Source organism: Lagenorhynchus albirostris, chromosome 9, assembly GCF_949774975.1.
Source record: "Lagenorhynchus albirostris chromosome 9, mLagAlb1.1, whole genome shotgun sequence".
Taxonomy (NCBI): Eukaryota; Metazoa; Chordata; class Mammalia; order Artiodactyla; family Delphinidae; genus Lagenorhynchus; species Lagenorhynchus albirostris.
The window spans coordinates 5,916,925-5,941,601 of record NC_083103.1 but is presented as its reverse complement, the minus strand read 5'-3'; the positions used below and the strand labels follow the sequence as shown (position 1 = coordinate 5,941,601).

Below are 24,677 nucleotides of genomic sequence, written 5' to 3'. Positions count from 1 at the left end.
GGATCTGCTTGGGACAGGTTGCCAGATAAAATGCAAGACGCCCAGTCTTGAATTTCAGAAGAACGAATTTTTTTTTAGTATACATATGTCCCAAATATTGCATGGGATACACATATGACTAAAAAATTGTTTTCTTTTAATTATTATTTTTTAAAATCTGAAATTCAAATTTAACTCTTTTTTAACTTGCCAAGGGTGGGAAACCAGAGGTTGGCCTGGGGCACTTGGGGCAGTCCCCCCCTGGAGGTGAGACTGTTTGGAGGTCAAGCACCGGTTTGGGGATCTCGCTTCCGGCACCAGCAGCCCTTCTCCCGGCGGAGGCAAAGAGATGAGGGCTGCACCTCGCGCTGGGACCGTGGAAACGTTCTTTCGGGAGGAAGGGAGGAGTGGTGGCCTGCCCTCATTCTTGCTCGCCTGCAGCCTCGGTTGCCACCCGCGGGCTCTCCCCAACCCCGCAGCCTGCCCAGCGGCCGGCCCACGGACCTCCGCTACCGCGGGAACCCTCCGCACCACTCCTAGCAGGTCCTGGCGGCTCGCCGCAGGGGAGAAGGGCGGGGCGGAGCGGCGCTGAGTGCGCAGGCGCGGCGAACCGGTGGGCGGGGCTCGCTCGCGCGCGCGGGCGGGAAGGGACGGCGTCGCGTGGCCAGGCGTAGGCGTGGGCGTGGGCGTGGGCGCGGGCGGAGGTCGAATCCCTGGCGGGCGCCCAGCGATTGGGCGTCGCTACTGCTCGCCGCGCGGAATGGAGGGGACGGCCGTGGCTGTCTGCGAGGTGATGCCGGGAAGGGAGTGAAAGCGGAGGAGGACACTCTGAGGAGACGGGCCTTGTGAGGAGGCCGCGAAGTTTGGGCAGAGGGGTCTGGCTTTGCCTGAGGGGGAGAAGGAAGGTTCGGGAATGACAGGATTCGGTGAAAGTCAGCGTGTCCCGCGCGGGGTTGTGAGGAGCAGAGGAGAAGTGGGGCGTGGGAGCATCTGGGCAGTAAAGCCCGCGGGGTGCTCAGTGAGGAGAATTTGGTCAGTGGGTGGCATGGCCGTCCTCTGAGCGCTGGTGTCGCCCCCACCTGACAGCTGAGAAAACCGAGGCTCAGACAGCTCAAGTGTTTGCCAAACCTCAGCGGACGCCCAGGTTCAAGTCCGGATGCCAGCCCAGGAGGACCCGCCCGTGCCGGGGAGGGCGAGCAGAAAGCAGGGGTGGGCGACCTGGGGGGAAGTCGGGGCCATCCGGTGCCAAGTGGGAGCGAGGGAAAGCCGTATCCGGCCCGCGGGTCAACCGAGGTGTGGAGGGGATTCCTGGGTCAGGTCCCAGAGCAGCTGCCTGATGAGAGGCTGAGGTTCGGAGGCCTCACTCACCCAGCTCGGACCACAGATGCCAGAGATGCTCTGGGGGGTGGGACTGAACACCTGGCCCCGACTTGCCACCTTTGTTCCTTCATGACAGCGTTTCTACAGCCTTACATGATTGAATTCTTAACTACTGGCCTCGTATTAGACAGATTAACTACTAGTACGTAACTACTAGACAGGTGAAATAGGACCAGAGGCCACAAGGGGTTGACCTGAAGGCACCTCGAGTTCTCCCAGGCTTCCTGCCTTCTTTGTTATCAGAGAGAGTTGGAGGTTTAGATTTTACAGATGACAGAACCTAGCATAGAACCCAGAGCTTCTGACTCACAGGCTGATGTTCTTTTCCCAACTGCTCTCTCATTATGGATAAAGAAACTGCGGGAAAATCTGAACAGAGGGAGCACAGTAAGTCAGAGGATGTGTGAAGGAAAGTGTTAGACTGTAGAAATGCCTGGAAACCTTTCTTACAAACTGGTACAGATTGGGATCTTAGTTCCCAAGTTCTCATGCTGGGATCTCCCTGCCTTTAAAAAGAAAGGGGGGGGGCGTGTAATAATTTTCGCTATGGTACCTCAGTGTGGAAGTGAGAGTCTACTTTCATAAATAGTAATGGAAATTAAATACAATATATTTTATTTTAAAATGGTCTCATCAAGATTGAATGTTTTAGCAAGATATCGTGGAGACCTGTTAAACTTAAAATATTGTGTGCAGATGAATTTGTTAGAAATAATAGCTAATATTTATTAAGCATTTACTATATGCCAGGCACTGTGTTAAACATTTTGCACATATTGTTTTGTTTACGTTCAGCAGCTGCTGTATGTGGTAGATTTGTCCTCATTTTTATAAATGAGGAAGCTGAGGTACAGAGAAGTTAAGTAATTTGTGCAAGGTCATATGCTAGTGTTTGACTCATCAGGGATTCAAACCCAGGCATCTGCTTCTGGAGCCAATGCTCTCAACTAGTATTCTGACCCTCAGAAGTGTTGATTTAATGAAAGGTAAAGGTGATTCACAAGCAGATGCCATTCTTATTCATAATCTTCATGTTGGCTTTTATTTAGGGAGAAGAAAAAAATAAAACAGGAAAAACAAACTCCCACTTAATTTTTTCAAATTATTATTTCCAGATGAACTTATCCTTTGAATAAAACAATTTTTTGTCTCCATTTCCTGTCTTGGACATTGTGTTGAATTTCGCTGTCTCCTTTTTTATGTCACTCACCTAGCTGTTTCTTCTGTTTAGACACAATGCTTCGTTCTTAACAATTGTAAATCTGACATTTTGCAAGCAAGAATATTAGTTTTTGGAAATGAGAATTATTAATTTAACTGTGTCATACAAGTTTATTATGACCATGATTTTTTAAAGAAGGTTGTGTTTTCTTTGAATTGTGCCCTTTTCAGATACTGAAATATTTAATTATTCACTGGAAGTGTGAAACAGCAAGAATACCAAAGGGAGCATTGCTAGAAGGAGAGCTAGTGATTTCCATAGAAGCATTAAATTCTAAGCACCAGGCAAATACCCTTCATTGTGTAACAACTAGTAAGTGGAGGAAGAAAAAATATTGATTTCTGTCTTTGTTTTGTCATGCTTTATGTTATAGTTTATTTAAAAATTTCAATTAGTCATAATCTTTTATTATGTTATTACTCCAGAGTTGTTCCATAATTAAACTTAAGTGATTATGAAATAAGTATCTGGTGATAGATTTACAAATCTGTCATACAGGAAAGGTGAGTAGGATGACTTATCAAAGGATTATTTATTTTACTGGTTTAAGTTTAGATTGCTCAGAAACAATCTAACTCTTGCTCTTGGTCTTAACCTCCTTTTTCATAGCTAAATTATATTACATTGAATTTTGTATCCTCTTTTGTTCATGTCCAGCCTTTGGTAGTTGGAAAAGAGCCAAAAAAAAATTAAATGATGAATGGTGCATACTTTGATAATCCTAACTTGCAGTTAATTTGAAAATATATCTCTCTTCCATTTGGCTCTTACTCTTTCATTATTTTTGCCTGTACTCTTGGAAAGCTGATGCATTGAGTGGCCCTGACACAATTAATTTTCTTGAACTTGTGAAATGATAACTTTTTTGTCTGTTTTTTGGCTGTGTGTGTGTGTGTGTGTGTGTGTGTGTGTGTGTGTGTGTGTAGGTTTATTGAAGCATACTTTGGAATGAAGTTGTCCCATCAGCCTTAGAGGAGTCACCCTGAGTCCCAGTTGAGACTGGATAGTACTTTAGGCTCTACAAGACATTTTCTCACCTGAACTGGAATGACCTGTCTTCTCTTTGTTTACCTAGCAGTGAACATCCTCAAGAGGGGTATGATAGTTTGGTTTGCTGTTACTCCACATGAACTCCACTCTGATTGGACAGAGTTCCCACCATTCGTGAGAGAGGTGGTTAGTTACCTGGCTAGGGTGATATTGGTCTGCATATGGTTCTCTTAGCTTGTGCATTGATTCTGATCCAGTAAACTATGCTCAAGGTGGCAGGGTTGATTTCACTGAAAGAAAGGGACTTGAGCCACAATAGCTTTTGGCAAGAAACTGAATTCCATAGACATTTTGAGCCTAATGGACCTCTTCAGCCCGTCTAGTGTAAGGGGCCTTTCTCTTCTGCTTATTGTCTCTTTATTATTTTTATTATTTTTTTGACAGGAGGAAAGGCGATACGTGCTTGTCATGAAACATTATAACATTACAGAAACATATATTATGGAAAATGAGACTCTTCAGTAATCTCACCCCTTGAGATAATTATTAACATTCAGTATATATTCTTCTAGATTTTTCTATGCATATGTTCAGAGTCTTTCACCAGGTAGATAAAAAGCCAGATTGCCAGCATTCTAGGATTGAGGGATTGGGGTGGGGAGAATGGGGGGTGGTTGTATCTTAGCTTTCAATGTTTATGTTCACTCAATCCGTTTGTTTTTAGTACAACTTTAGTTCCCAGCCCAGAGACCCATGCTTCTATCTTTTCAAAGAATAACCTCTCCCCACCCCCTCACCAAGGTTAGGGAGGGCCAGTCCTTAGAAGGCTGAGTGGAGAAGGGAATCTAAAGATCTGACTACTTCTTAAATTCATTTTTTCAGCTGACTCTCCTTATTTTGGCTCCCACTACTACTTCCAGAGGTTCCTAATACTGCCATTTTTGAGTCTTTGGGGATTTTGTTGTATAATTGGTGTTGTTTCTTCACCTTTCCCTTATTTGGCTTATAATTCAATTTTTCAGGTCTTGATTCCGAAATCCTTTCCCACTAGTCCTTCTGCTTTTCTGTTTCTATAATTTTATTATAATCATCTTTCTCTCTTGTTCTCTATCTTTGTGGGTTTATTCCTTTACAAAATACTCCTTTTCCATTTTATTGAGATTTCAGGAGGGAGTAAAAGTAGATGTGTATGTTCAATCTGTCATCTTTACCTGAAAGTGTGGATTGGTGTCATTGGGCTAGGGCTGGGAACTAAACCTGGGGCTTCTGTAACAAAGTATCACAAACTGGGTGGCTTAAAACAAAGTAAATTTATTCTATCACAGTTATGAAGGCCAGAAACCCACAATCAAGATCTCAGCAGGGTTGGTTCCTTCTGGAGGCTCTGAGGGAGAAATCTATTCCTTATCTCTCTCCTAGCTTCTCGTAGTTGCCAGCAAGCCCTTGGTGTTTCTTGACCTGTGGATGTATTGCTCCAATCTCTGTCTCTGTCTACATGTAATGTCCTCCCTTGTGTTTGTGTCTTCACATGGCCTTCTTATAAGGGCACCAATTGGATTTAGGGCCACTCTAACCCAGTATGACTTCATCTTGATGACATTTATGAAGACCCTATTTCCACGTAAGGTCATATTCACAAGTATTGGGCCTTAGTTCTTCAAAATCTCTTTCAGAGGCACAAAATGCAACTCACAACAAACCAGAAAATTTTGTTGCTGGAATGGTCCATCTGTGAGAAGCTGAGGGATGACTATATATTAGGTTGGCCAAAAGGTTTTTTCTGTAAGATGGCTCTAGTAGTGTTTAGTTGTCTTTAACTTCATTCAAAACAATTTTGTTAGATTGTATTGTGACAGCTGTCATATCAGCGTGCATTTAGAAAAAACTTACCAAATTGGTGAATTTTTGTGTAGACATTTTAATATTGAAGATGAAAGAAAAAAGCAACATTTTCAGCATATTATGCTTTATTATTTCAAGAAAGGTAAAAACACAACTGAAACGCAAAAAAAAAATTGTGCAGTGTATAGAGAAGGTGCTGTGACTGATTGAATGTGTCAAAAGTTGTTTGCAAAGTTTCGTGCTGGAGATTTCTCACTGGACGATGCTCCACGGTTGGGTAGACCTGTTGAAGTTGATAGGGATCAAATCGAGACATTAATTGAGAACAATCAACATTATACTACACGGGAGATAGCCGACATACTCAAAATATCCAAATCAAGTGTTGAAAGTCATTTGCAGGACTTCCCTGGTGGTGCAGTGGTTAAGAATCCGCCTGCCAATGCAGGGGACATGGATTTGATCCCTGGTCTGGGAAGATCCCACATGCCACTGAGCAACTAAGCTTGTGTGCCACACACAACTACTGAATCTGCATTCTAGAGCCCACGAGCCGCAACTACTGAGCCCACGCACTCTAGGGCACATGTGCCGCAACTACTGAAGCCCGCGTGCAAAGAGCCTATGCTCTGCAACAAGAGAAACCACTGCAACAAGCCCGCACACAGCAACGAATACCCAACGCAGACAAAAATAAATAAAATTAAAACAGAAATCATTTGCACCAGCTTGGTTATGTTAATTGCATTGATGTTTGGGTTCCACATAAGTTAAGCGAAAAAAACCTTCTTTACCGTATTTCCGCATGTGATTCTCTACTTAAACGTAACGAATGTTACGTTCATTTTTAAAACAAATTGTGACAGGAGATGAAAAGTGGGTACTGTACAATAAGGTGGAATGGAAGAGATCGTGGGGCAAGCGAAATGAACCACCATCAACAACACCAAAGGTGATGTTGTGTATATGGTGGGATTGGAAGGGAGTCCTCTATTACAAGCTCCTTCCAGAAAACCAAACGATTAATTCCAACAAGTACTGCTCCCAGTTAGACCAACTGAAAGCAGCACTCTGAAAAGCGTCCGGAATTAGTCAACAGAAAATGCATAATCTTCCATCAGGATAACGCAAGACCGCATGTTTCTTTGATGACCAGGTGAAAACTGTACAGCTTGGCTGGGAAGTTCTGATTCATCCATTGTATTCACCAGACATTGCACGTTCAGATTTCCATTTATTTCGGTCTTTACGGAATTCTTTTAATGGAAATTTCAATTCCCTTGAAGACTCTGAAAGGCACCTGGCCCAGTTCTTTGCTCAAAAAGATAAAAAGTTTTGGGAAGATGGAATTGTGAAGTTGCCTGAAAAGTGGCAGAAGGTAGTGGAACAAAACTGTGAATACGTTGTTCAATAAAGTTCTTGGTAAAAATGAAAAATGTCTTTTATTTTTACTTAAAAACTGAAGGAAATTTTTTGCCAACCCAGTAGTTTTTCCTGTCAGTAATTGTTGAAGGCTTTAACAAGTATTATTACTGCAGTGTTTCCCAAAATGTGTGCTACAGGATGTTTATATAAATTATGAGAAAGGAGTTATGCAGTCATCTAAACTTGAGGAATGCTGGTTAAAATCAAATGAGTTTTGTTACTTTAGATCTTCTCAGAACCTTTAATATGCAAGCACGGACTGTGAATCTTTAAAAATGGGCTGTAGTATATAGCATTTCCCAAACATATTTGACCTCGTAGCTTTTTAAAAAATCATCTTCTGTAAAGAGAATTTGGGGGAATGCTGTGGCTTTAAAAATATGTGTTCTGTCATCTTTGCATTTGAAGGGTAGCACTTTATTTAATACGGAAGGATTAGAAGCATAGCTGAAAATTTGGGGTTGGGTGTGGAGCAGGCAGAATGATTGCTCTCCCTGCACATGTTCACCCAAAGTGACCCATTTTCAACAATTGTTGATATGATACTTGTTAAAACTAAGAAAGGTTGTTAGAGGGAACAGTGTGATATATGCAGTTGAGAAACATCATGGACACACTGTGAGACATACAGTTTGTGGTTTGTTTCTTGTTGGTATTCTAGCTCCTTGCTAATCACTGGTGTCGGCCTGCTACCACCTTCCATCCGTGTCCCAATCACAATCACCCACTCCTTTAGGTCAGAATCAGTGTATCAGTGTGAGGAACACTAAGTTTAAAAAAAAAAAAAAAGATTGTTTTTGTTAAATATTCTATGCTACCTGGGCTCAGGCCTTTTGAAATATGTATCATTTATCCAGAATCATTCAAAATCTGGAGATCTAGAACAATGCTATCTGATAGAACTTTTTGTGATGATGGAAATGTTCTTTATGCTGTTCAGTACCGTAGCCATTAGCCACGCTTGGCTATTGAACACTTGAAATGTGGCTAGTGTGACTGAGGAACAGTTTCTCATTTGATTTAATTTAGTTAGATTTACATAGCCTCATGTAGCTAGTAGCTACTGTATTGGACAGCACACATTTAGAGAATGGTATTGCCTCTCACCCTAGATCAGTGGTTCTTAACCTTTTTTCCCTGCCTGAAGAATACATATTTCTTGAGGGATAGACACATTTCCATTGGTTCTTGTGGCAGTGATTCTTAGATTCTTAACTGTGGGGTCGCATAACTCTGGGGGAAGGCATGTTCTATTTGGGAAGAAAGGCTCCAGGGGATTCTGATCTTTTCCCCCCTCTTAGGTACCTGCTTCCTCCCTTACCGTCTTTCCCTGAAGAATTATTGCTCTAAGTGCTGGAATGTTCAGATTTAGAACTCTAGGTACAGATAATTCTTACCTGATAGTCTAGTAAAGAGTAAATTTACTAAAGAGTAAATTGGTTAAAAGAAAGGCCAAAAATTTTAATTGAATCTCATACTGGAATATGAGTTATTGGCATGATATATTCTGGTTACTAGCAAGACTCTGTGGTCTTCCTATGATCCTTTTCTATCAGGAATAGTAATATCCAAAGAGGCAGCCCTGGTGTTTAATATAGGTTTAAAAAGAGTTGCTATTTGGTTCTCATCTCTAAGAAGTTATTCTGCCCCTGAACAGTTGTAGCCTCATAATACTTCTTTGGTGCCTCCATTTTTACTGAATTCATTAGTAGTGATCATCTTTTAATGTTCTGTATCTATAAACAGTGATTTCAGGCTCCCATATGATTCTTTAGATGAAATCCATTGAATTGCTTTATTTATGATACTTCTTTGTATTCTGTTTCTTACAGTTGCTTCTGCAGGAAGCATTTTTGGCGGTTTGGTCCTCAAGAAGATCCTAAAAGGTAAAGAATTACCCAACTTCCACAAGATTAAATCTCTTCCTGTCAATAAATTTGGTATTTTCTGAAACAAATTTAACATATACTGAAAGATAGAGTTGTCAGATTTAGCAAATAAAAATACTGGACACTCACTTAACTTTGAATTTCAGATAAACAATGAATACTTTTTTAGTATATTTGCATGTTCCATGCAGCAGTTTATCCTGTAATTTATCTGAAAATCCTGCTGAAAGATGATCTATAAAATTGTACAGATACAGGAAAATTGTATAGACCTAAGACAAGATAGCTAGGTCACTGTAGCTTCTCTGAATACTCTGTATACAACCTCAGGCAGAATTTTCCCAGATGTAAAATACAATTTTTAGTAAAGTATTTGTTCACATCTACCTCAAAGAAATAATATATGGAGAATGCTTTTACTATAAAAGATTTGGGCTGGTATTAATACTGTTTTCTACATGCCAAGGTTTACGGTTTAGGAGTTTTCAGTGACCTTAGTTTTAGAAGTTCTTCTTTCCTTTGATTTGAGAATAATCTAAAACCAAAGGACATACATACATTATTTTAAGGAGACCAAAATGATTTGAGAACCATTGTGCTTTCATTTTTATCTTTTATGGTTGTTTGGCTTGTAAATATTATCTAATGGGTCTGTCTTTTCCTAATGAGTGGTTAATTTACAAATTTTACAAAACAATTTTTTTAAAAGAAACTTTCCCCAACTAAACCTGGAATATAAATAGATTGTGGTGGTTTTTTTTTAACTTTTTATTTTATATTGGAGTACAGTTAATTAACTGTGGTGGGGTTTTTTTGACTTATGTTTGTCACTGCTTTAAGAAAATATGCTATATATTAAATATAGAAACAATCAAAAAGCTACATTAGAAGGGTATAATGTTATAAAGTAAATGTTTGTGAAATGTATTACCGTTGGACTTTTTCAAATAGCAGGGTTTCTTAATGCTTTTTAAAATACAATCAATTTAAAATTTTAATTTATACCCAGATTTCCAGCAACTCAATTACTGCATAAACCAAAGTACCTTCCTTTATCTTGGTCTTATCAAAGAAAAGAAGAAACTATTTTTTTGCAACTCACAATATGAAAGACTAAAGACATAAACATATAGGAAACAGTTCTACCTTTTGAAACTTCTTATTTGAAGTCATTTTTAGTTTAAGCATGGGGATTTAAAAGTGCTTGCTTGTTAATTTAAGGGTCATCAGGTGTATTCCCTTTAGCCTTTGAAATTGTCTTGGCCCTCTGAATCTACCTTCCAGCTGTCTGTACACTGGATTCCTAATAAACCTCAGCTTTTTGCTCTGTGGTCCTAATTTGTTTAGATTCTGCTTGGTGTGCACACATTTAAAAGCAGTATTTGTGGAGGAAAAGTAATAAAACAAAAAATAGAGATTTTTGTTCTTAGCTCCATAACAGATGTACTGTGGGAGCTTGGGTAGAATGTTCTCCCTGTAGTAATAATCAAAATGATGATTTATTGAGCATTTACTGTGTGCTGAGCTTTGTGCTTGACACAGAGGGGTTACAGTGGTGAACATGATAGATTTGATTTCTCCCCTTAGTGCCATATTTAAGATATCTTAATCATCTAATTATACTGCCTCCCAAAGCCTATGCCTGGAAGAAAGAGAGAATCAGCTTACTGTCCTGGAGAGTTTGCTGCAATTCTAAGACTTTTAGAAAATCTGAATTCAACTTTAAGAATCATGAGTTGACTACCTCAAAATCATCTAGTCTATTTATCAATCTTTAGTTCTCTTCCTTTTTGGATTATGCCACTGAGATGATGCAAAGAGTGGAAAGGCATTCTTAATGCCATTCCTCCAGTTAAATGTGTGAAGGTGCTTTGAAAGAAATGAAAATTCATAAAAATAAAAGGGAATATGTTATTAACTCTAGGGAGGAGATAGGAATATTTCCTGCAACTTAAACCTAAACTGCACAATGAGTGGTTAGATCATACATAGTGCTGCTTCTTTGTCTAATATTTGTGAAAGTGCTTTGAAAAAAGTGAAAAGCCATGTAAGTACAAAGAAATGGTTTTATTATCATTGTTAATAATAGGGAGAAGGTATTGAGTATAGTTTATGGAATAACCACCTATTTATATGCTAATACAAACTTTAGACAGTTTGTGTCATGTTGACTTAGTTTTAATTTGTTATTTTAAAAGCTCAAAGCAATTTTGTGCATATTTATTTAGTCTATTTTCATATCCTTGTGATGAAGTGGAGGTGGCTAACTTTTTGTACAAAGAGGAAGTAGTGTACATCAAATACACAATAAAAATTGAGTCATTTGCTCATAGTCAATCACATTTAGTAACCGACTTTAGCCTGTCTTCTCTCTAGCTGTTAGGGCTCATGATATTAACTTCCACTTAATAATGCTATTTATTCTTACTAATTAGTAACAAAAATGACTCAGTGAAGCTCACAAAGGAAGCTGTCCAAGACTAAGATTTGAATTCCTTAGCTCCCTGACTTATGTACCATTAATTATGCCTTTATTACTCTTGTTACTTATTTAGCATTCCTATAACATTATTAGCAAACTGCTTTGAATTGGTCTATTCACAAATCTTTACACTATGTAATTAACTTCATCAGGAAGTCTCTGGTGGCTGATTCATTAACCGTCAGATTTCCCAGTGCTAAAGAATTATGTATCTGTACAAAATTCATATGCCTCTGAATTCAGTTTGTTAGCTATGTCATCCTCTTCATTGCTCAGTTGATTTCTCTCAGTGCCTAAAAAGAGGTCTGCCCTCTCTTTAGGGGAACTGTACTGTTGTAGAGCCATCCAGCTTCAGTTTTCTTTACTCTTCAATCTATTCTATCAGAGTTGTATCAAGGTACTTTTTCTCTGGATCTGGACCACTTCAGATCAGTTCCTATACAAACAGGCTCATATTTCTGGGTGTTTTATTTATGCTGGATTAATAAATGATGACCAAGATAATCTCCCTGTTTTTCTACCTCTCTAACAGTTTATGTTCTTTTTAAGTTTTCTTTTGTCTGTGGTACCTAACTGTTTGAACTTTTGTCCAGTAAACCTTTATTGAACCTCTACCTTGCCACAAGAAAGTTATAGTGAGAGGTACCTCTGAAAATAAAATACAGTGTGATAAGTACCATAGTGCTTCTTTGGTAACACAGAGGATATTCTCTAAAGTTCAGTCACCAATATGCCTTTCTTCCCTTTATTATTCTGCATCATTATTGTACGTTTACTTCAGATATCTTCTGCTTTTAAGGCTTTAACTATTATTTCTATGTTGATGAGACATTTTTTTGTCTCTATCTCTAATGTGTTTCTAGCTTTGATTGTCAATTGGACTATTCCATTTGAGGGTTCCTCTGGAATATCATGTGTAACATGTCTCAAATAGGGTTCATTTTCTTAAACTAACTTGCTGTGTAATCTCCATTCCTTTCAGTGATACTAACATTTTCGTAATTCTCCAGGCTTAAAAGTTTTGGCTTTTTTTGAGGGGAAGGGGAGGCTTCTCCTTTTCTTTTCTCCATTATCTAATGTAATTGAATTTTTGGTTAATTTTGCTTTTATAGTGTAGAATTATTATTTATTAAATTATTTATTAATTTAAACACAGCTTTATATTCCTCCCTTAATGACTCCCAATTGCTTATTAGAATAAAACACCTCAGACCCGATTTGAGGTACTCTGTCAATTAGAATAATCTTCTGCACTTTGAAGGATGATGCTCATTAAGATAGATAAATTCTTATGTGTTTAAAAATTCTCATTCCTTGATATTAACATACGTACTACTATTCTGCATCATATAGTTATCCATTTATGTAGAAATCCATTTACATATTCATTTGTTATCCATTTATGTAGAACTAATTCTATCATAAATATCTATTTGGTGAAACGGGATAGTTTTAGCTTGTCCTTCTTGCCCAGATCTAGAAGCTACTTCCTAACATGTCCTTACTTTAGTGAAGAAAAGAAGGAAAAGAAAGGGTAGAAGAGAGTGATGAGTTGGAGGAATATGAAAAAAGCCATATATATATAGGTCTTTATTTATTTCACTGTTTTTTTGTCTCTCCTAGTCATATTATTTTTACTTGTTTTTTAATCTTATTTTAAATATCTCCTCATTCCCATGTTTATTGACATAATTTAACGCTTTACTAAAATACAGTTTGGCCAATCATTTAAAAAAATGTTCATGTATTTTTCCAAGTAAGAAAATTTATAACTTTGTTTTCTTCAAAAGACTAGATAGGAATACCAACCCTTGAAAGTGGGGAAGACAGTTTTGCTGTTGATGTATGGTTACATAGTTAAGATAGTTCAGCTTTTGCCTCCAAAATGGCATCAGGGAGATTTAAAAAGAAAAATATTTAGTTTTGTCCCTTTTGTTAATTTGTTGGGAATGGAAGTCAGGAGTTGTGCTTTTCATACATTAGAGAGATTGATGTGTCCAGGCTTGCTCAACATTGAGTGAAAAACTCACAATGGTGAACTCTTGGATGTCTGACTTAATGTATGTTTTTAAAATCTGAGATGCTCATAGTCAAAAATTTAAAATCTATTATAATTTTCTATCTTACAAGATCAACAACTCTAAATCTCACTACTTATCTAACACTTTTTCTCCTGGGAGCTCGTTTTGTAGACATGACCTCATTCTCGAGAGATAGGTCAGACATAAGTTATCGCCATTTCTGTTTCAGAGATGAGGAAACTGAGACTTAACCTCAGTCTCCGATATTAAGTTTAGAAGTAAGGGAAGAGCTTGGGGACTTAGGTCATTGGTTATCCTGTGAGTCCACACTTAACCCTCACGCTTTTGATACATTCTAAATAGTCTCTTGCTGCTAAATTTGCATAACACATGGAAAGATTTTATAAAGAGAAGCTTGAAGATCAAGAGAAGTTAAAATAAATGAATTTGTCTTCTTTTGTTTCTTTAATATTTAAATATGCCCTTTATTGGTTTGAGGAAGTTCTCTTTTAGCCCTGGCTTGCTGAGAGTTTTTATTAGGAATGGATGTTGGATTTTATCAAATGATTTTATGCATTTATTGAGAAGATCATATGATTTTTCTTTTTTAGGCTGTTAATATGGTGAATTACATTGATTTTCAAATGTTAAACCAACTTTGCATTTCTGGGATAAATCCCAGTTGGCCATTGATGCATTATGTATCCTTTTTATGTATTGTTGGATTTGATTTGCTGACATTTTATTTATTTATTTAAAAAAATTTTTTTAAAAATAAATTTATTTATTTTGTTTATTTTTAGTTTTGGCTGTGTTGGGTCTTTGTTTCTGCGCACAGGCTTTCTCTAGTTGCGGCGAGTGGGGGCAACTCTTCATTGCGGTGCGTGGGCTTCTCATTGTGGTGGCTTCTCCTGTTGTGGAGCACGGGCTCTAGGCACGTGGGATTCAGCAGTTGTGGCTCACAAGCTCAGTAGTTGTGGCTCGCAGACTCTAGAGTGCAGGCTCAGTAGTTGTGGCGCACGGGCTTAGTTGCTCCACAGCATGTGAAATCTTCCCAGACCAGGGCTCGAACCTGTGTCCCTTGCATTGGCAGGCAGATTCTTAACCACTGCACCACCAGGGAAGCCTGATTTACTGACATTTAAAAAATAATTTTTCCATCTGTGTTCATAAGAGATATTTGTAGTTTTCTTGTCTTGTAATGACTTTAGTTTGGTATCAGAGTAATGCTGACTTTATAAAATGAATTAGGATGTATTCTCTGTTCTTCAATTGTCTAGAAGAATTTCTGTGGAAGGTATTATTTCTTCCTTAAATATTTGGTACAATTCATCAAAGGAAGCCATCCGGGCCTGATTTTTCCTTTGTGGGAAATATATATATATATTTTTTTGCGGTACGTGGGCCTCTCACCGTTGTCACCTCTCCCGTTGCGGAGCACAGGCTCCGGACGCGCAGGCTCAGCGGGCATGGCTCACGGGCCTAGCTCCTCCGCGGTATGTGGGATCTTCCCGGACCGGGGCACGAACCCGTGTCCCCTACATCGGCAGGCGGACTCTCAACCACTGCGCCACCAGGGGAGCCCTGTGGGAAATATTTTAACTACAAATTCAATTTCTTTGATGATTATAGAGCTATTCAGGTTATTTTGTTTTTTTGAGTAAGTGTGGGTAGTTTGTACCTTTCAAGGAATTTGTCCATTTCATCTAAGTTGTTAAATTTATTGACATAAAATTGTTCATAATATACCCTTATTATCCTTCCAACACTTGTAGAATCTCTAGCAATATCACCTCTCTCACTCCTGATGTTGGTAGTTTATATTCGTCTCTCTCTCTTACTTTCTCACTTTCTCTTTCTTTAATCAGTCTCGCTAGAACCATATTCTTTCTGTTGTATTCTGTTTCATTGATTTTCACTCTGATCTTTTATTCTTTCCTTTCTTCTGCTTGTTTTGGATCTCTTTTGCTTTTCTGTTTCTAGTTTCTCAAAGTGGAAGCTGTAATCATTGATTTGAGACCATTCTTTTTTACACTGAAGTCATGATATTCTTTTAAATAGTTCTTTTAATAGTTCTAAAGTTTAAAAATTATATTTAATTATTATTATAATTAATCTAGAGTTTATGTTTATTTATGATACAAGTTAGGAATCTAATTTAAATCTTTTCCTTTCCCCAATAATTTGTGTTATTATGCTTTCATAAACTAGGGCTCTATATATGCTTGGATCTGTTTCTGGGTACTCTAGGCTTTATGTCTGTCCCTAGGCTGGTATCATAGAGTCTTATTTCCTAAAGTTTTAGAATTAATCTTGTTGTATGATAGGGCAAATCCCCCCTCCTTATTTTTTTCCAGAATTGCCTTTGGTTTTTAAAACCATTATCTTACTTATGAATTTTTTTTTAATTTATTTTTGGCTGCTTTGGGTCTTCGTTGCGGTGCGTGGGCTTTCTCTAGTTGAGGTGGGTGGGAGCTACTCTTCTTTGTGGTGCACGGGCTTCTTATTGCGGTGGCTTCTCTTGTTGTGGAGCACAGGCTCTAGGTGCATGGGCTTCAGTATTTGTGGCACGTGGGCTCAGTAGTTGTGGCTCCCGGGCTCTAGAGTGCAGGCTCAGTAGTTGTGGCGCACGGGCTTAGTTGCTCTGCGGCATGTGGGATCTTCCCGGACCAGGGCTCGAACCTGTGTCCCCTGCATTGGCAGGCGGATTCCCAACCACTTTGCCACCAGGGAAGTCCCGCCTATGAATTTTATAGTTAGTTAAGTTCCATGAAAAATCTTATTGTGATCCTGATTGTTATTATTCTGAATTTGTAGGTTAATTTGGTAGCAAATAGCATTTTTATAGTATTAAGTGTTTCTGTGAGTTGATATACTTTATCATTTATTTAGATCTTCTTTTTCTTAAAAAAATATGTTATTTAATTTTAATTGTCACAACTGGGAGGTAGGCCCTATAATCTCCAGTATATAGATTCTAGAGAATAAGGGACTTTCCCAAGAGCACCTGGCTAGTAAAGCTGCAGCCTGCCTGACTCCAGAGGCCATTTTGCTAGATTTTATTATTTGTTTGAAATATTTTCTTCTCTCCCTATGGGCTGGGCCATGTAACTTGCTTGGGCCAGTGAAATGCGAATGGAAGTAATATGCACCACCTCCCAGGAGAAGCTTTAAGAGCCAGTGTGTTTTTCGGTCATAGCTCCTTTTCTTCTGCTGTGAGGCTAGGATGCCAGGCTAGGATGCCTATGATGGAAGGTGCTCCTTTAGCCTGGATTCTGCTTTGGAATGACTCCTTTCTGTGCTTGCCTGGCATGCCTCTTAATTGGTTTCTAGAGTTCTCAAAAAGGCAATTTGATATTGTTGTTAAGTTTGGTATCTCCAAGGGAGAGTGAGGGCCTGAGACTTGCTCTTCTGCCATCTTGCTGACGTCATTCCTATTTAGATCTTCTTTTATGTTAACACTTCTTTATGTTAACACTTCTTTTCATAAGTCCTAGACATCTTTTGTTGTATTTATTCCTAATGTCTTATAGTTTTTATTGCTATTGTGAGTGGTATTCATTTTTTCAATATTACTGACTTGAACTGTTAAAATTTTGATAATTTATCTGTAGGTTCTGTTGGATCTTCTATAAGGACAATCAAAGCATTTCTAAATTCTTACCGTTTTTTTCTTTTCATTTTCACTTCTTTCATGGCTTATTTCTTTTCCTTGTCATATTGCATTAGATAGAACAATATTAGTATTGGATAGAAGAACACAGGTGATATTAGGCATCTGCGTCTTGCCTTCCTTCAATGATATTACTTAAAATTCAACCATACGGGGCTTCCCTGGTGGCACAGTGGTTAAGAATCCACCTGCCAATGCAGGGGACACGGGTTCGAGCCCTGGTGCGGGAAGATCCCACATGCCGTGGAGCAACTAAGCCCGTTGTGCCACAACTACTGAGCCTGCGCTCTAGAGCCCGCGAGCCACAACTACTGAAGCCCGTGTGCCACAACTACTGAAGCCCGCGCGCCTAGAGCCTGTGCTCTACAACAAGAGAAGCCACCACAATGAGAAGCCTGTGCCCCGCAACAAAGGGTAGCCCCCGCTCACTGCAACTAGAGAAAGCCCGCGTGCAGCAGCGAAGACCCAATGCAGCCAAAAATTAAATAAATGAATAAATAAATAAATAAATAAAAATTTCTACCATACAGTATGATTTTACTATAGTTTTTTGATATTTGCTCCTTGTCAGGTTAAGGAATTTCTCTTCTTAATTTGCCAGTAGTGTTTGTTATAAATGAGTATTGTATTTTCAAAAGTGCTTTTTCTACATCTTTTGGGATTATGATGTGTTTTTTTAAGTCTTTAATCTATTAATATGATGAGTTATGGTGATAGACTTTCTGATAAAAAACACCCTTGCTGGTTGTTTTCATTATATAATTGTTACATATCCTGGATTTAACTTTTGCATCTATATTCCTAGTGAGATTGGTTTATATTGTCCTTGTCTTATTTTGGTACCAAGATTATACTAGCTTTGTAAAATGAGTTGAGTAGGTTTATCCATTTCTGTTCTCGAACTTTTTGTATCTGTTCTCTGAAAATTTGGTAAAACTACCCTGTAAAAAAATCATTTGAACCTGGTATTTTGGGGGTGGGAGGTGAAGAAGGAATTATTTTTGATAACCAACTTGCTTTCTTTAATAATGTTTGGCTTAAGTTTTCTATTTCCCCTAGAGCCAATTTTGGAAATACAGTTGATCCTTGAACAACATGGGGGGTTGGGCCGCCGACCCCACACACAGTCAAAAATCTGCGTACTGTTACCTCTGCCTCAAAAACAAATGAATTGATAAACGACTCACCCAAGGGCAGGAAGTTGAAACCTTTTGGATAGAATCAGGACTCAAACCCTAGTTCTTTTGATTCCACGTATTGTGATCTCTAATCAGACAGAAACTTTTCCCCACACTTAATTAAAGATCTGTAAAATGAAAACGCAGGTGCTATAGTTATTGAAAAAAAAATCAGCATATAAGTGGACCCGCGCAGTTCAAATGCGTGTTGTTCAAGGCTCAACTGTATATGTATATTAAAAAAGAAAAATGCATGCGCGCGCACACACACACACACACACACACACACACACATTATCCCTTATTCCTTTTAATTCGTTCATCCAGTACGTATTTATTGAGCACCTGCTATGTGTTCGGCATTTCATCTTAGTTTTCAGATTAATTGATGTGAAGTTTTTTATAGTATTGTTTAAAAAATTTTTATTTTTTATTTTTGGCTGCTGGTTGGGTCTTTGTTGTTGCACGTGGGCTTTCTCTAGTTGCGGCGAGCGGGGGCTACTCTTCGATGTGGTGTGGGGACTTCTCATTGCGGTGGCTTCTCTTGTTGTAGAGCACGGGCTCTAGGCGTGCAAGCTTCAGTAGTTGCAGCATGCCGGCTCAGTAGTTGTGGCACGTGGGCCCTAAAGCACATGGGCTTCAGTAGTAGCGGCATGTGGGCTCAGTAGTCGTGGCTTGCAGGCTCTAGAGTGCAGGCTCAGTAGTTGTGGCATGTGGGCTTAGTTGCTCTGTGGCATGTGGGATCTTCCCGGACCAGGGATCGAACCTTTGTCCCTTGCATTGGCAGGCAGATTCATAACCACTGCACCACCAGGGAAGTCCTATAGTATTCCTTTATGATTTAAAAATATTTGTACTCTTATCTCTTTGGGGTTTCTTATGTTGTTTTTGCACCTTCTCTTTTTCTTGATGGTGATAATGATAACACTAATAGGAAACATTTCATTTTAAACACAAAAAGGTGAAGTAACTTGTTCAAAGTCACAAATCTATTAAGTGATTGAGTGGGTTATATGAACCCAGACAGACTGGCTCCAGAGGCTATGTCTTAACCACTATTCCATAGTATTTTGGTCTACTATACAGTATTCTATTTTGCTAGAGGTTTGACTATGTATTAACTTTTCAGATGATCAACTATTTATTTATGCTCAATGAATGAATAGATATTAATTTCTCTCTTTCTTTGACAACTTCTCACTTCACTCTCATACCGCAAGTTGAAGAAATCTGTAGCCTGTGTCATTTTTGGTGATTGAGTTGTTGAGGTTGTGTGAAGAGGTAAGTGTAGGCTTGGAAGAATTATCATGTTTTTCTTACTCCATTTTCAATCTACATCTTTTTTTTTTTTTTTTTTTTTTGCGGTACGTGGGCCTCTCACTGTTGTGGCCTCTCCTGTTGCAGAGCACAGGCTCCGGACGCGCAGGCCCAGCGGTCATGGCTCACGGGCCCAGCCGCTGCGTGGCACGTGGGATTTTCCCAGACCAGGGCACGAACCATGTCTCCCGCATGGCAGGCGGACTCTCAACCACTGCGCCACCAGGGAAGCCCCAATCTACATCTTTTTGTTTGGGGCGGTATGAGGCTCAGTTGCATATTCCTTTGTTAGGTACTTGAGTGACCACACCTTTGTTGACTGGCTTGCTTGGCTGAGGGAGCCAACTGGATATGCAGCAATGGCCACTAGTCTCTCTGCTTTTTGAGGCAGTGAATGAAGATTTGACACTGTTTCTGAAAGGTTGCTGATTCTCCATTATAATGTCCTGCTTTCTATTTCCTTCTCTAAAGCGTGTCTGGGGTTGTTTTATAATGTGGAAATAATTAGCCAATTTAACTAATGACATCAAGCCACAGAGCCAACCAAAGAACTAGTCTCTCTGCTTTTTGAGGGAGTGAATGAAGATTTGACACAGTGTTTCTGAAAGGTTGCTGATTCTCCATTATAATGTCCTGCTTTCTATTTCCTTCTCTAGAGCACGTCTGGGGTTGTTTTATAATGTGGAAATAATTAGCCAATTTAACTAATGACATCAAGCCACAGAGCCAACCAAAGAACTTTTCATCTTTTGGCTTAATTAGCCTCATTCTTTAAAATGTTTGGTATTACTATTGTTACTTTATTCACTGGTTAAAGGCAAGAAAACCAAATAATTACTGGTTTGCTGAGTCTGTTGGGAAACAACAACAAACAGCCGGATCTCAACTTTTGCCATCATCAGAGAAATTATTTTTAAATGGTACTTTTTGTTATAGAAGCAATATAGCCCATTTTAGAAAATTAGGGGAAAATAGGGAAAAGGAAAAAACTTCTCACAAACTTTTCCCCCATGTATTTTTAATATAGTTGTAATCACAATATATACACAATTTTGTCCTACTACTTTTTTTTCATTTAACGTGTCAGCATTTTTCATGTTATGACAGTCTTCTAGTCATTATTTTTAATGGATAAGTTGTCCATAAGAAGATGTATCATAAATTAAGTAACCATTTTATATTTTGAGGCTTTTAGGCTTGTTCTTTCTTTTTTCCCATTACTATGAATAGCAACATATTGTAGAGGTTAAGAACTCATACTGTGTATCCTTGAGCAAGTTATTTGATCTTTTGAAAAATACCTACCTCATAAAGCTGTTTTGAGGATTAAACGAGGTAATACACATAATGCATGTGGCATAGCGGTTATTCTGAGTGCATAGTTCTCAATAAGTGCTAATTAATGTTAATGTCTCTGGGATGAGTATCTTAATGCATATAGCTTTTTACTTAATTGAAAAATTTAGGACTAATTTCCTGAAGTAGATTTAAGTTGATTAAAGTCTATATTTTTATGGCTCTTGAAATTGCTTTTTAGAAAGTTGTATCATGTAATAGTAGCATTTGTATATGAGGATATTAACTTCCTGTACTTTGCTAGCATTAGGAATTTCAATTACTTAAACTATTTTAGCCAATTTACTAGTTAATTAACAGGTATATAGTTTTAATTCATGTATTTTTGAAACTTTTTATAAGTGTTTACTATCTGTACTTTGTTTTTTCTGAACTTTTTCCATGTTTTTAGGGAAAAACTTCTAAGATGAAGTTTAAAATAAATTCAGCCATTAGCTCTGTGCTATGGTCTGAATGTTTATGTCCCCCCAAAATTCATATGTTGAAATCCTAATGGCCAATGTGATGGTATTAGGAGATGGGACCTTTGGGAGGTGCTTAAGTCATGAGGGTGGAGCCCTCACAAATGGGATTAATGCCTTTGTAAAAAAAGAACTGACAGAGTTCTCCAGGTTCTTCTGCCATATGAAAATACAATTAGAAATTTGTAATCCAAAAAAGAGCCCAGAACCAGACCATGCTGGCAGTATGATCTTGGACTTCTAGATTCCAGAACTGTGAGAAATAAATTTCTGTTCTTTATAAGCAATTCAATCTGTCTTATTTTGTTATAACAGCCCAAAGGGACTAAGATACTGTGTAAATTGTATTTTTAGGCTTGACACTATGATGTACAAATCATTGAGATTCAGTTTTTCTGTTATAATGCCATTTTGTTTCAAGATGCACAGTTGGCTGTGGAATGATAGGTCTAATGTAATGATTTCCTAAATCTCATTTTCTTCTAATACTCTACTGATACAAGAATATCACTATGGATGTTCTTTTTTTTTAATATAAATTTATTTTTTTATTTTTGGCTGCGTTGGGTGTTCATAGCTGTGCGCGGGCTTTCTGTAGTTGCGGCGAGCAGGGGCTACTCTTCGTTGCGGTGCACGGACTTCTCATTGTGGTGGCTTCTCTTGTTGCAGAGCACAGGCTCTAGGCACGCGGGCTCAGTAGTTGTGGCACATGGGCTCTAGACCGCAGGCTCAGTAATTGTGGCACACGGGCTTAGTTGCTCCACAGCATGTGGGATCTTCCTGGACCAGGCTCGAACCCATGTCCCCTGCATTGGCAGGTGGATTCTTAACCATTGTGCCACCAGGGAAGTCCCCAGTGTGGTATATTTTTTTATTTTTCACTTTGAGTAAGAATTTTCTTATCTCACAAGGTCTTTAAGAATATCATTTAAAAATCATAGTAGAGGTTCTAGCCAATGTAAACAAGGCAAGAAAAATAAGTACAAGGCATAGAGGTTGGAAAGGCAGAAGTAAAACAGTCTTTATTTTTAAATGATATAATTTTTTTAATGTACAAAATCCTAGGGAATCTACAAAATAAATATTAGAAGAAATATGTGAATTTAGCAAGGTTGCAGGATACATGGTAAATATACAAAAAGATTTTTGTTTTTGGCTGCGCCATGTGGCTTGTGGGATCTTAGTTCCCTGACCAGGGATTGAACCCAGGCCCTGGCAGTGAAAATGCCAAGTCCTAACCACTGGACCACCAGGGAATTCCCCCACAAGATTTTTTTATACTAGCAGCTAACAATTGTAAAATAAAATTTAAAAATAGTTCCATTTATAATAGCATCAAAAAATATGAAACACGTAGGGATAGATTTAATGTTATAAGTAAAAGATCTTTGCTGAAAGCTATAAAACATTGCCAAGAGAAATTAAACAATAAATGGAGAGATATATCATGTTTATAGACTGGAAAGTGCAATATTGCTAAGATGTCCATTCTCCCCAAATTGATCTGTGGAGTCAACACAATCATAATATTAGCAGACTTTCTATAGAAATTCACAAACTGGTTAAAAATTTTACATGAACTGATAAGCAGTTATAACAAGCTTGCAGGATACAAGGATAATATACAAAAGTCAATTGGTTTCCTATATGCAAGCAATGAACAAGTGGAATTTTAAATTAAAAACACATTACCATTTACATTAGCATCATAAAAAACAAAATACTTAGATATAAAGCAAAGAAAAAAACCCAGAAAACCCCAAAACCTATGTATAAGAGCTATATGAGGAAAACTATAAAGCTCTGATGAAATATATCAGAGAAGAACTAAATAAATGGAGAGATGTTCCATGTCATGGATAGGAAGATTAAATATTGTCAAGGTGTCAGTTCTTCCCAACTTGATCTATAGATCCAGTGCAATCCAAATAAAAATTCCAGCAAGTTATTTTGTGAATATCAACAAAATGATTCTGAAGTTTACATGGAGAGGCAAAAGACTCGGAGTAGCCAATTCAATATTAAAGGAGAACAAAGTCAGAGGACTGATACTATGTGACTTCAAGACTTATAAAGCTACAGTATTGGCTTCCCTGGTGGCGCAGTGGTTGAGAGTCCGCCTGCTGATGCAGGGGACACGGGTTCGTGCCCCGGTCCGGGAAGAGCCCACATGCCACAGAGCGGCTGGGCCTGTGAGCCATGGCCGCTGAGCCTGTGCGTCCGGAGCCTGTGCTCCACAACGGGAGAGGCCACAATAGTGAGAGGCCTGCGTACCACAAAAAACAAAACAAAACAAAAAAAACCTACAGTAATCAGGACAGTGTGGTGTCGGTAAAAAAATAGACAAATAGATAGATGGAACAGAATAGAGGTCCCAGAAACAGGGCCCAGAACAGAAAGAATAGAGAGCCCACATAAATATAGTCGAGTGATCTTTGACAAAGGAGGACAGGCATTATGATGGAGCAAAGATAGTTTTTTCAACAAATGGTACTGGAACAACTGGACATCCACATGCAAATAAATAAATGAAAGAATCTAGACACAGATGTTACACCTTCATAAAAATTAATGAAAATGGATCATAAACCTAAATGTAAAACACAAAACTATAAAACTCCTAGAAATTAATATAGGAGGAAACATAGATGACCTTGGGTATAAAGATGACTTTTTAGATACAACATCAAAGGCATGATCCATGAAAGAAATAATTGATAAACTGGGCCTCATTAAAATTAAAAAGTTCTGCTCTGTGGAAGACAGTCTCAAGGGAATGAAAAGGCAAGTCACAGACTGGGAGATAATATTTGCAAAAGACATATCTGATAAAGGACTGTTATCCAAAATATACAAAGATCTCTTAAAATTCAACAATAAGAAAACAATCCAGTTTTTAAAAAATGAGCAGAAGACTTGAACAGGCACCTCACCAAAGAAGATATACAGATGGCAAGTAAGCATATGAAAAAGTGCTCCACATTATTATGTCATTAGAGACATGCAAATGAAAATGAGATACCACTACACACCTATTAGAATGGCCAAAACCCATTGACAACACTGGCAACAAATGCTGACAAAGATGTGGAGCAATAGGAACTCTCATCGCTGCAGCCACTTTGGAAGGCAGTTTGGCAGTTTCTTATGAAAGTAAACATATTCTTAACATATGATCCAGTAATGGTGCTCCTTGGTATTTACCCAAATGAATTGAAAACTTAAGTCCACAAATGGGAGTATGGATATATGAGAACTCTCCGTACTTTTCCTCAATTTTTCACTCAAGACTGCTCTAAAAAATAAGCGTTATTAATTTTTTAAAAATAGGAAAATATATGGAAATGAAAAGGGCCAGAAACAGGCTCATACTTATATGGTTATTTGATTTTTTTTAAAAAAATAAAGGCACCAAAGCAATCCATCAAGGAAAAGAAAGTCTTTTCAACAAATGTTGCTGAA

General features: G+C 38.3%; 1 protein-coding gene across 12 annotated transcripts in view; it reads left to right on the top strand.

Moving 5' to 3' along the window:
- Positions 1-627: 627 nt before the first annotated feature.
- The window catches only part of TOP6BL (TOP6B like initiator of meiotic double strand breaks), a 91,881-nt gene continuing 67,831 nt past the window's right edge, over positions 628-24,677 (top strand). For 11 of the 12 annotated variants that reach the window (XR_009542299.1, XM_060158462.1, XM_060158467.1 and 8 more), the window contains exons 1-3: positions 628-769; positions 2,752-2,893; positions 8,671-8,724. Coding sequence is in view for 10 of the 12 variants with exons in the window: in XM_060158462.1 (XP_060014445.1) it covers positions 740-769; positions 2,752-2,893; positions 8,671-8,724 (226 nt within the window). In the remaining 2 variants the exon portion in view is untranslated. The remainder of the gene's footprint in view (positions 770-2,751; positions 2,894-8,670; positions 8,725-24,677) is intronic. The other variant, XM_060158466.1, reaches the window with a different exon arrangement.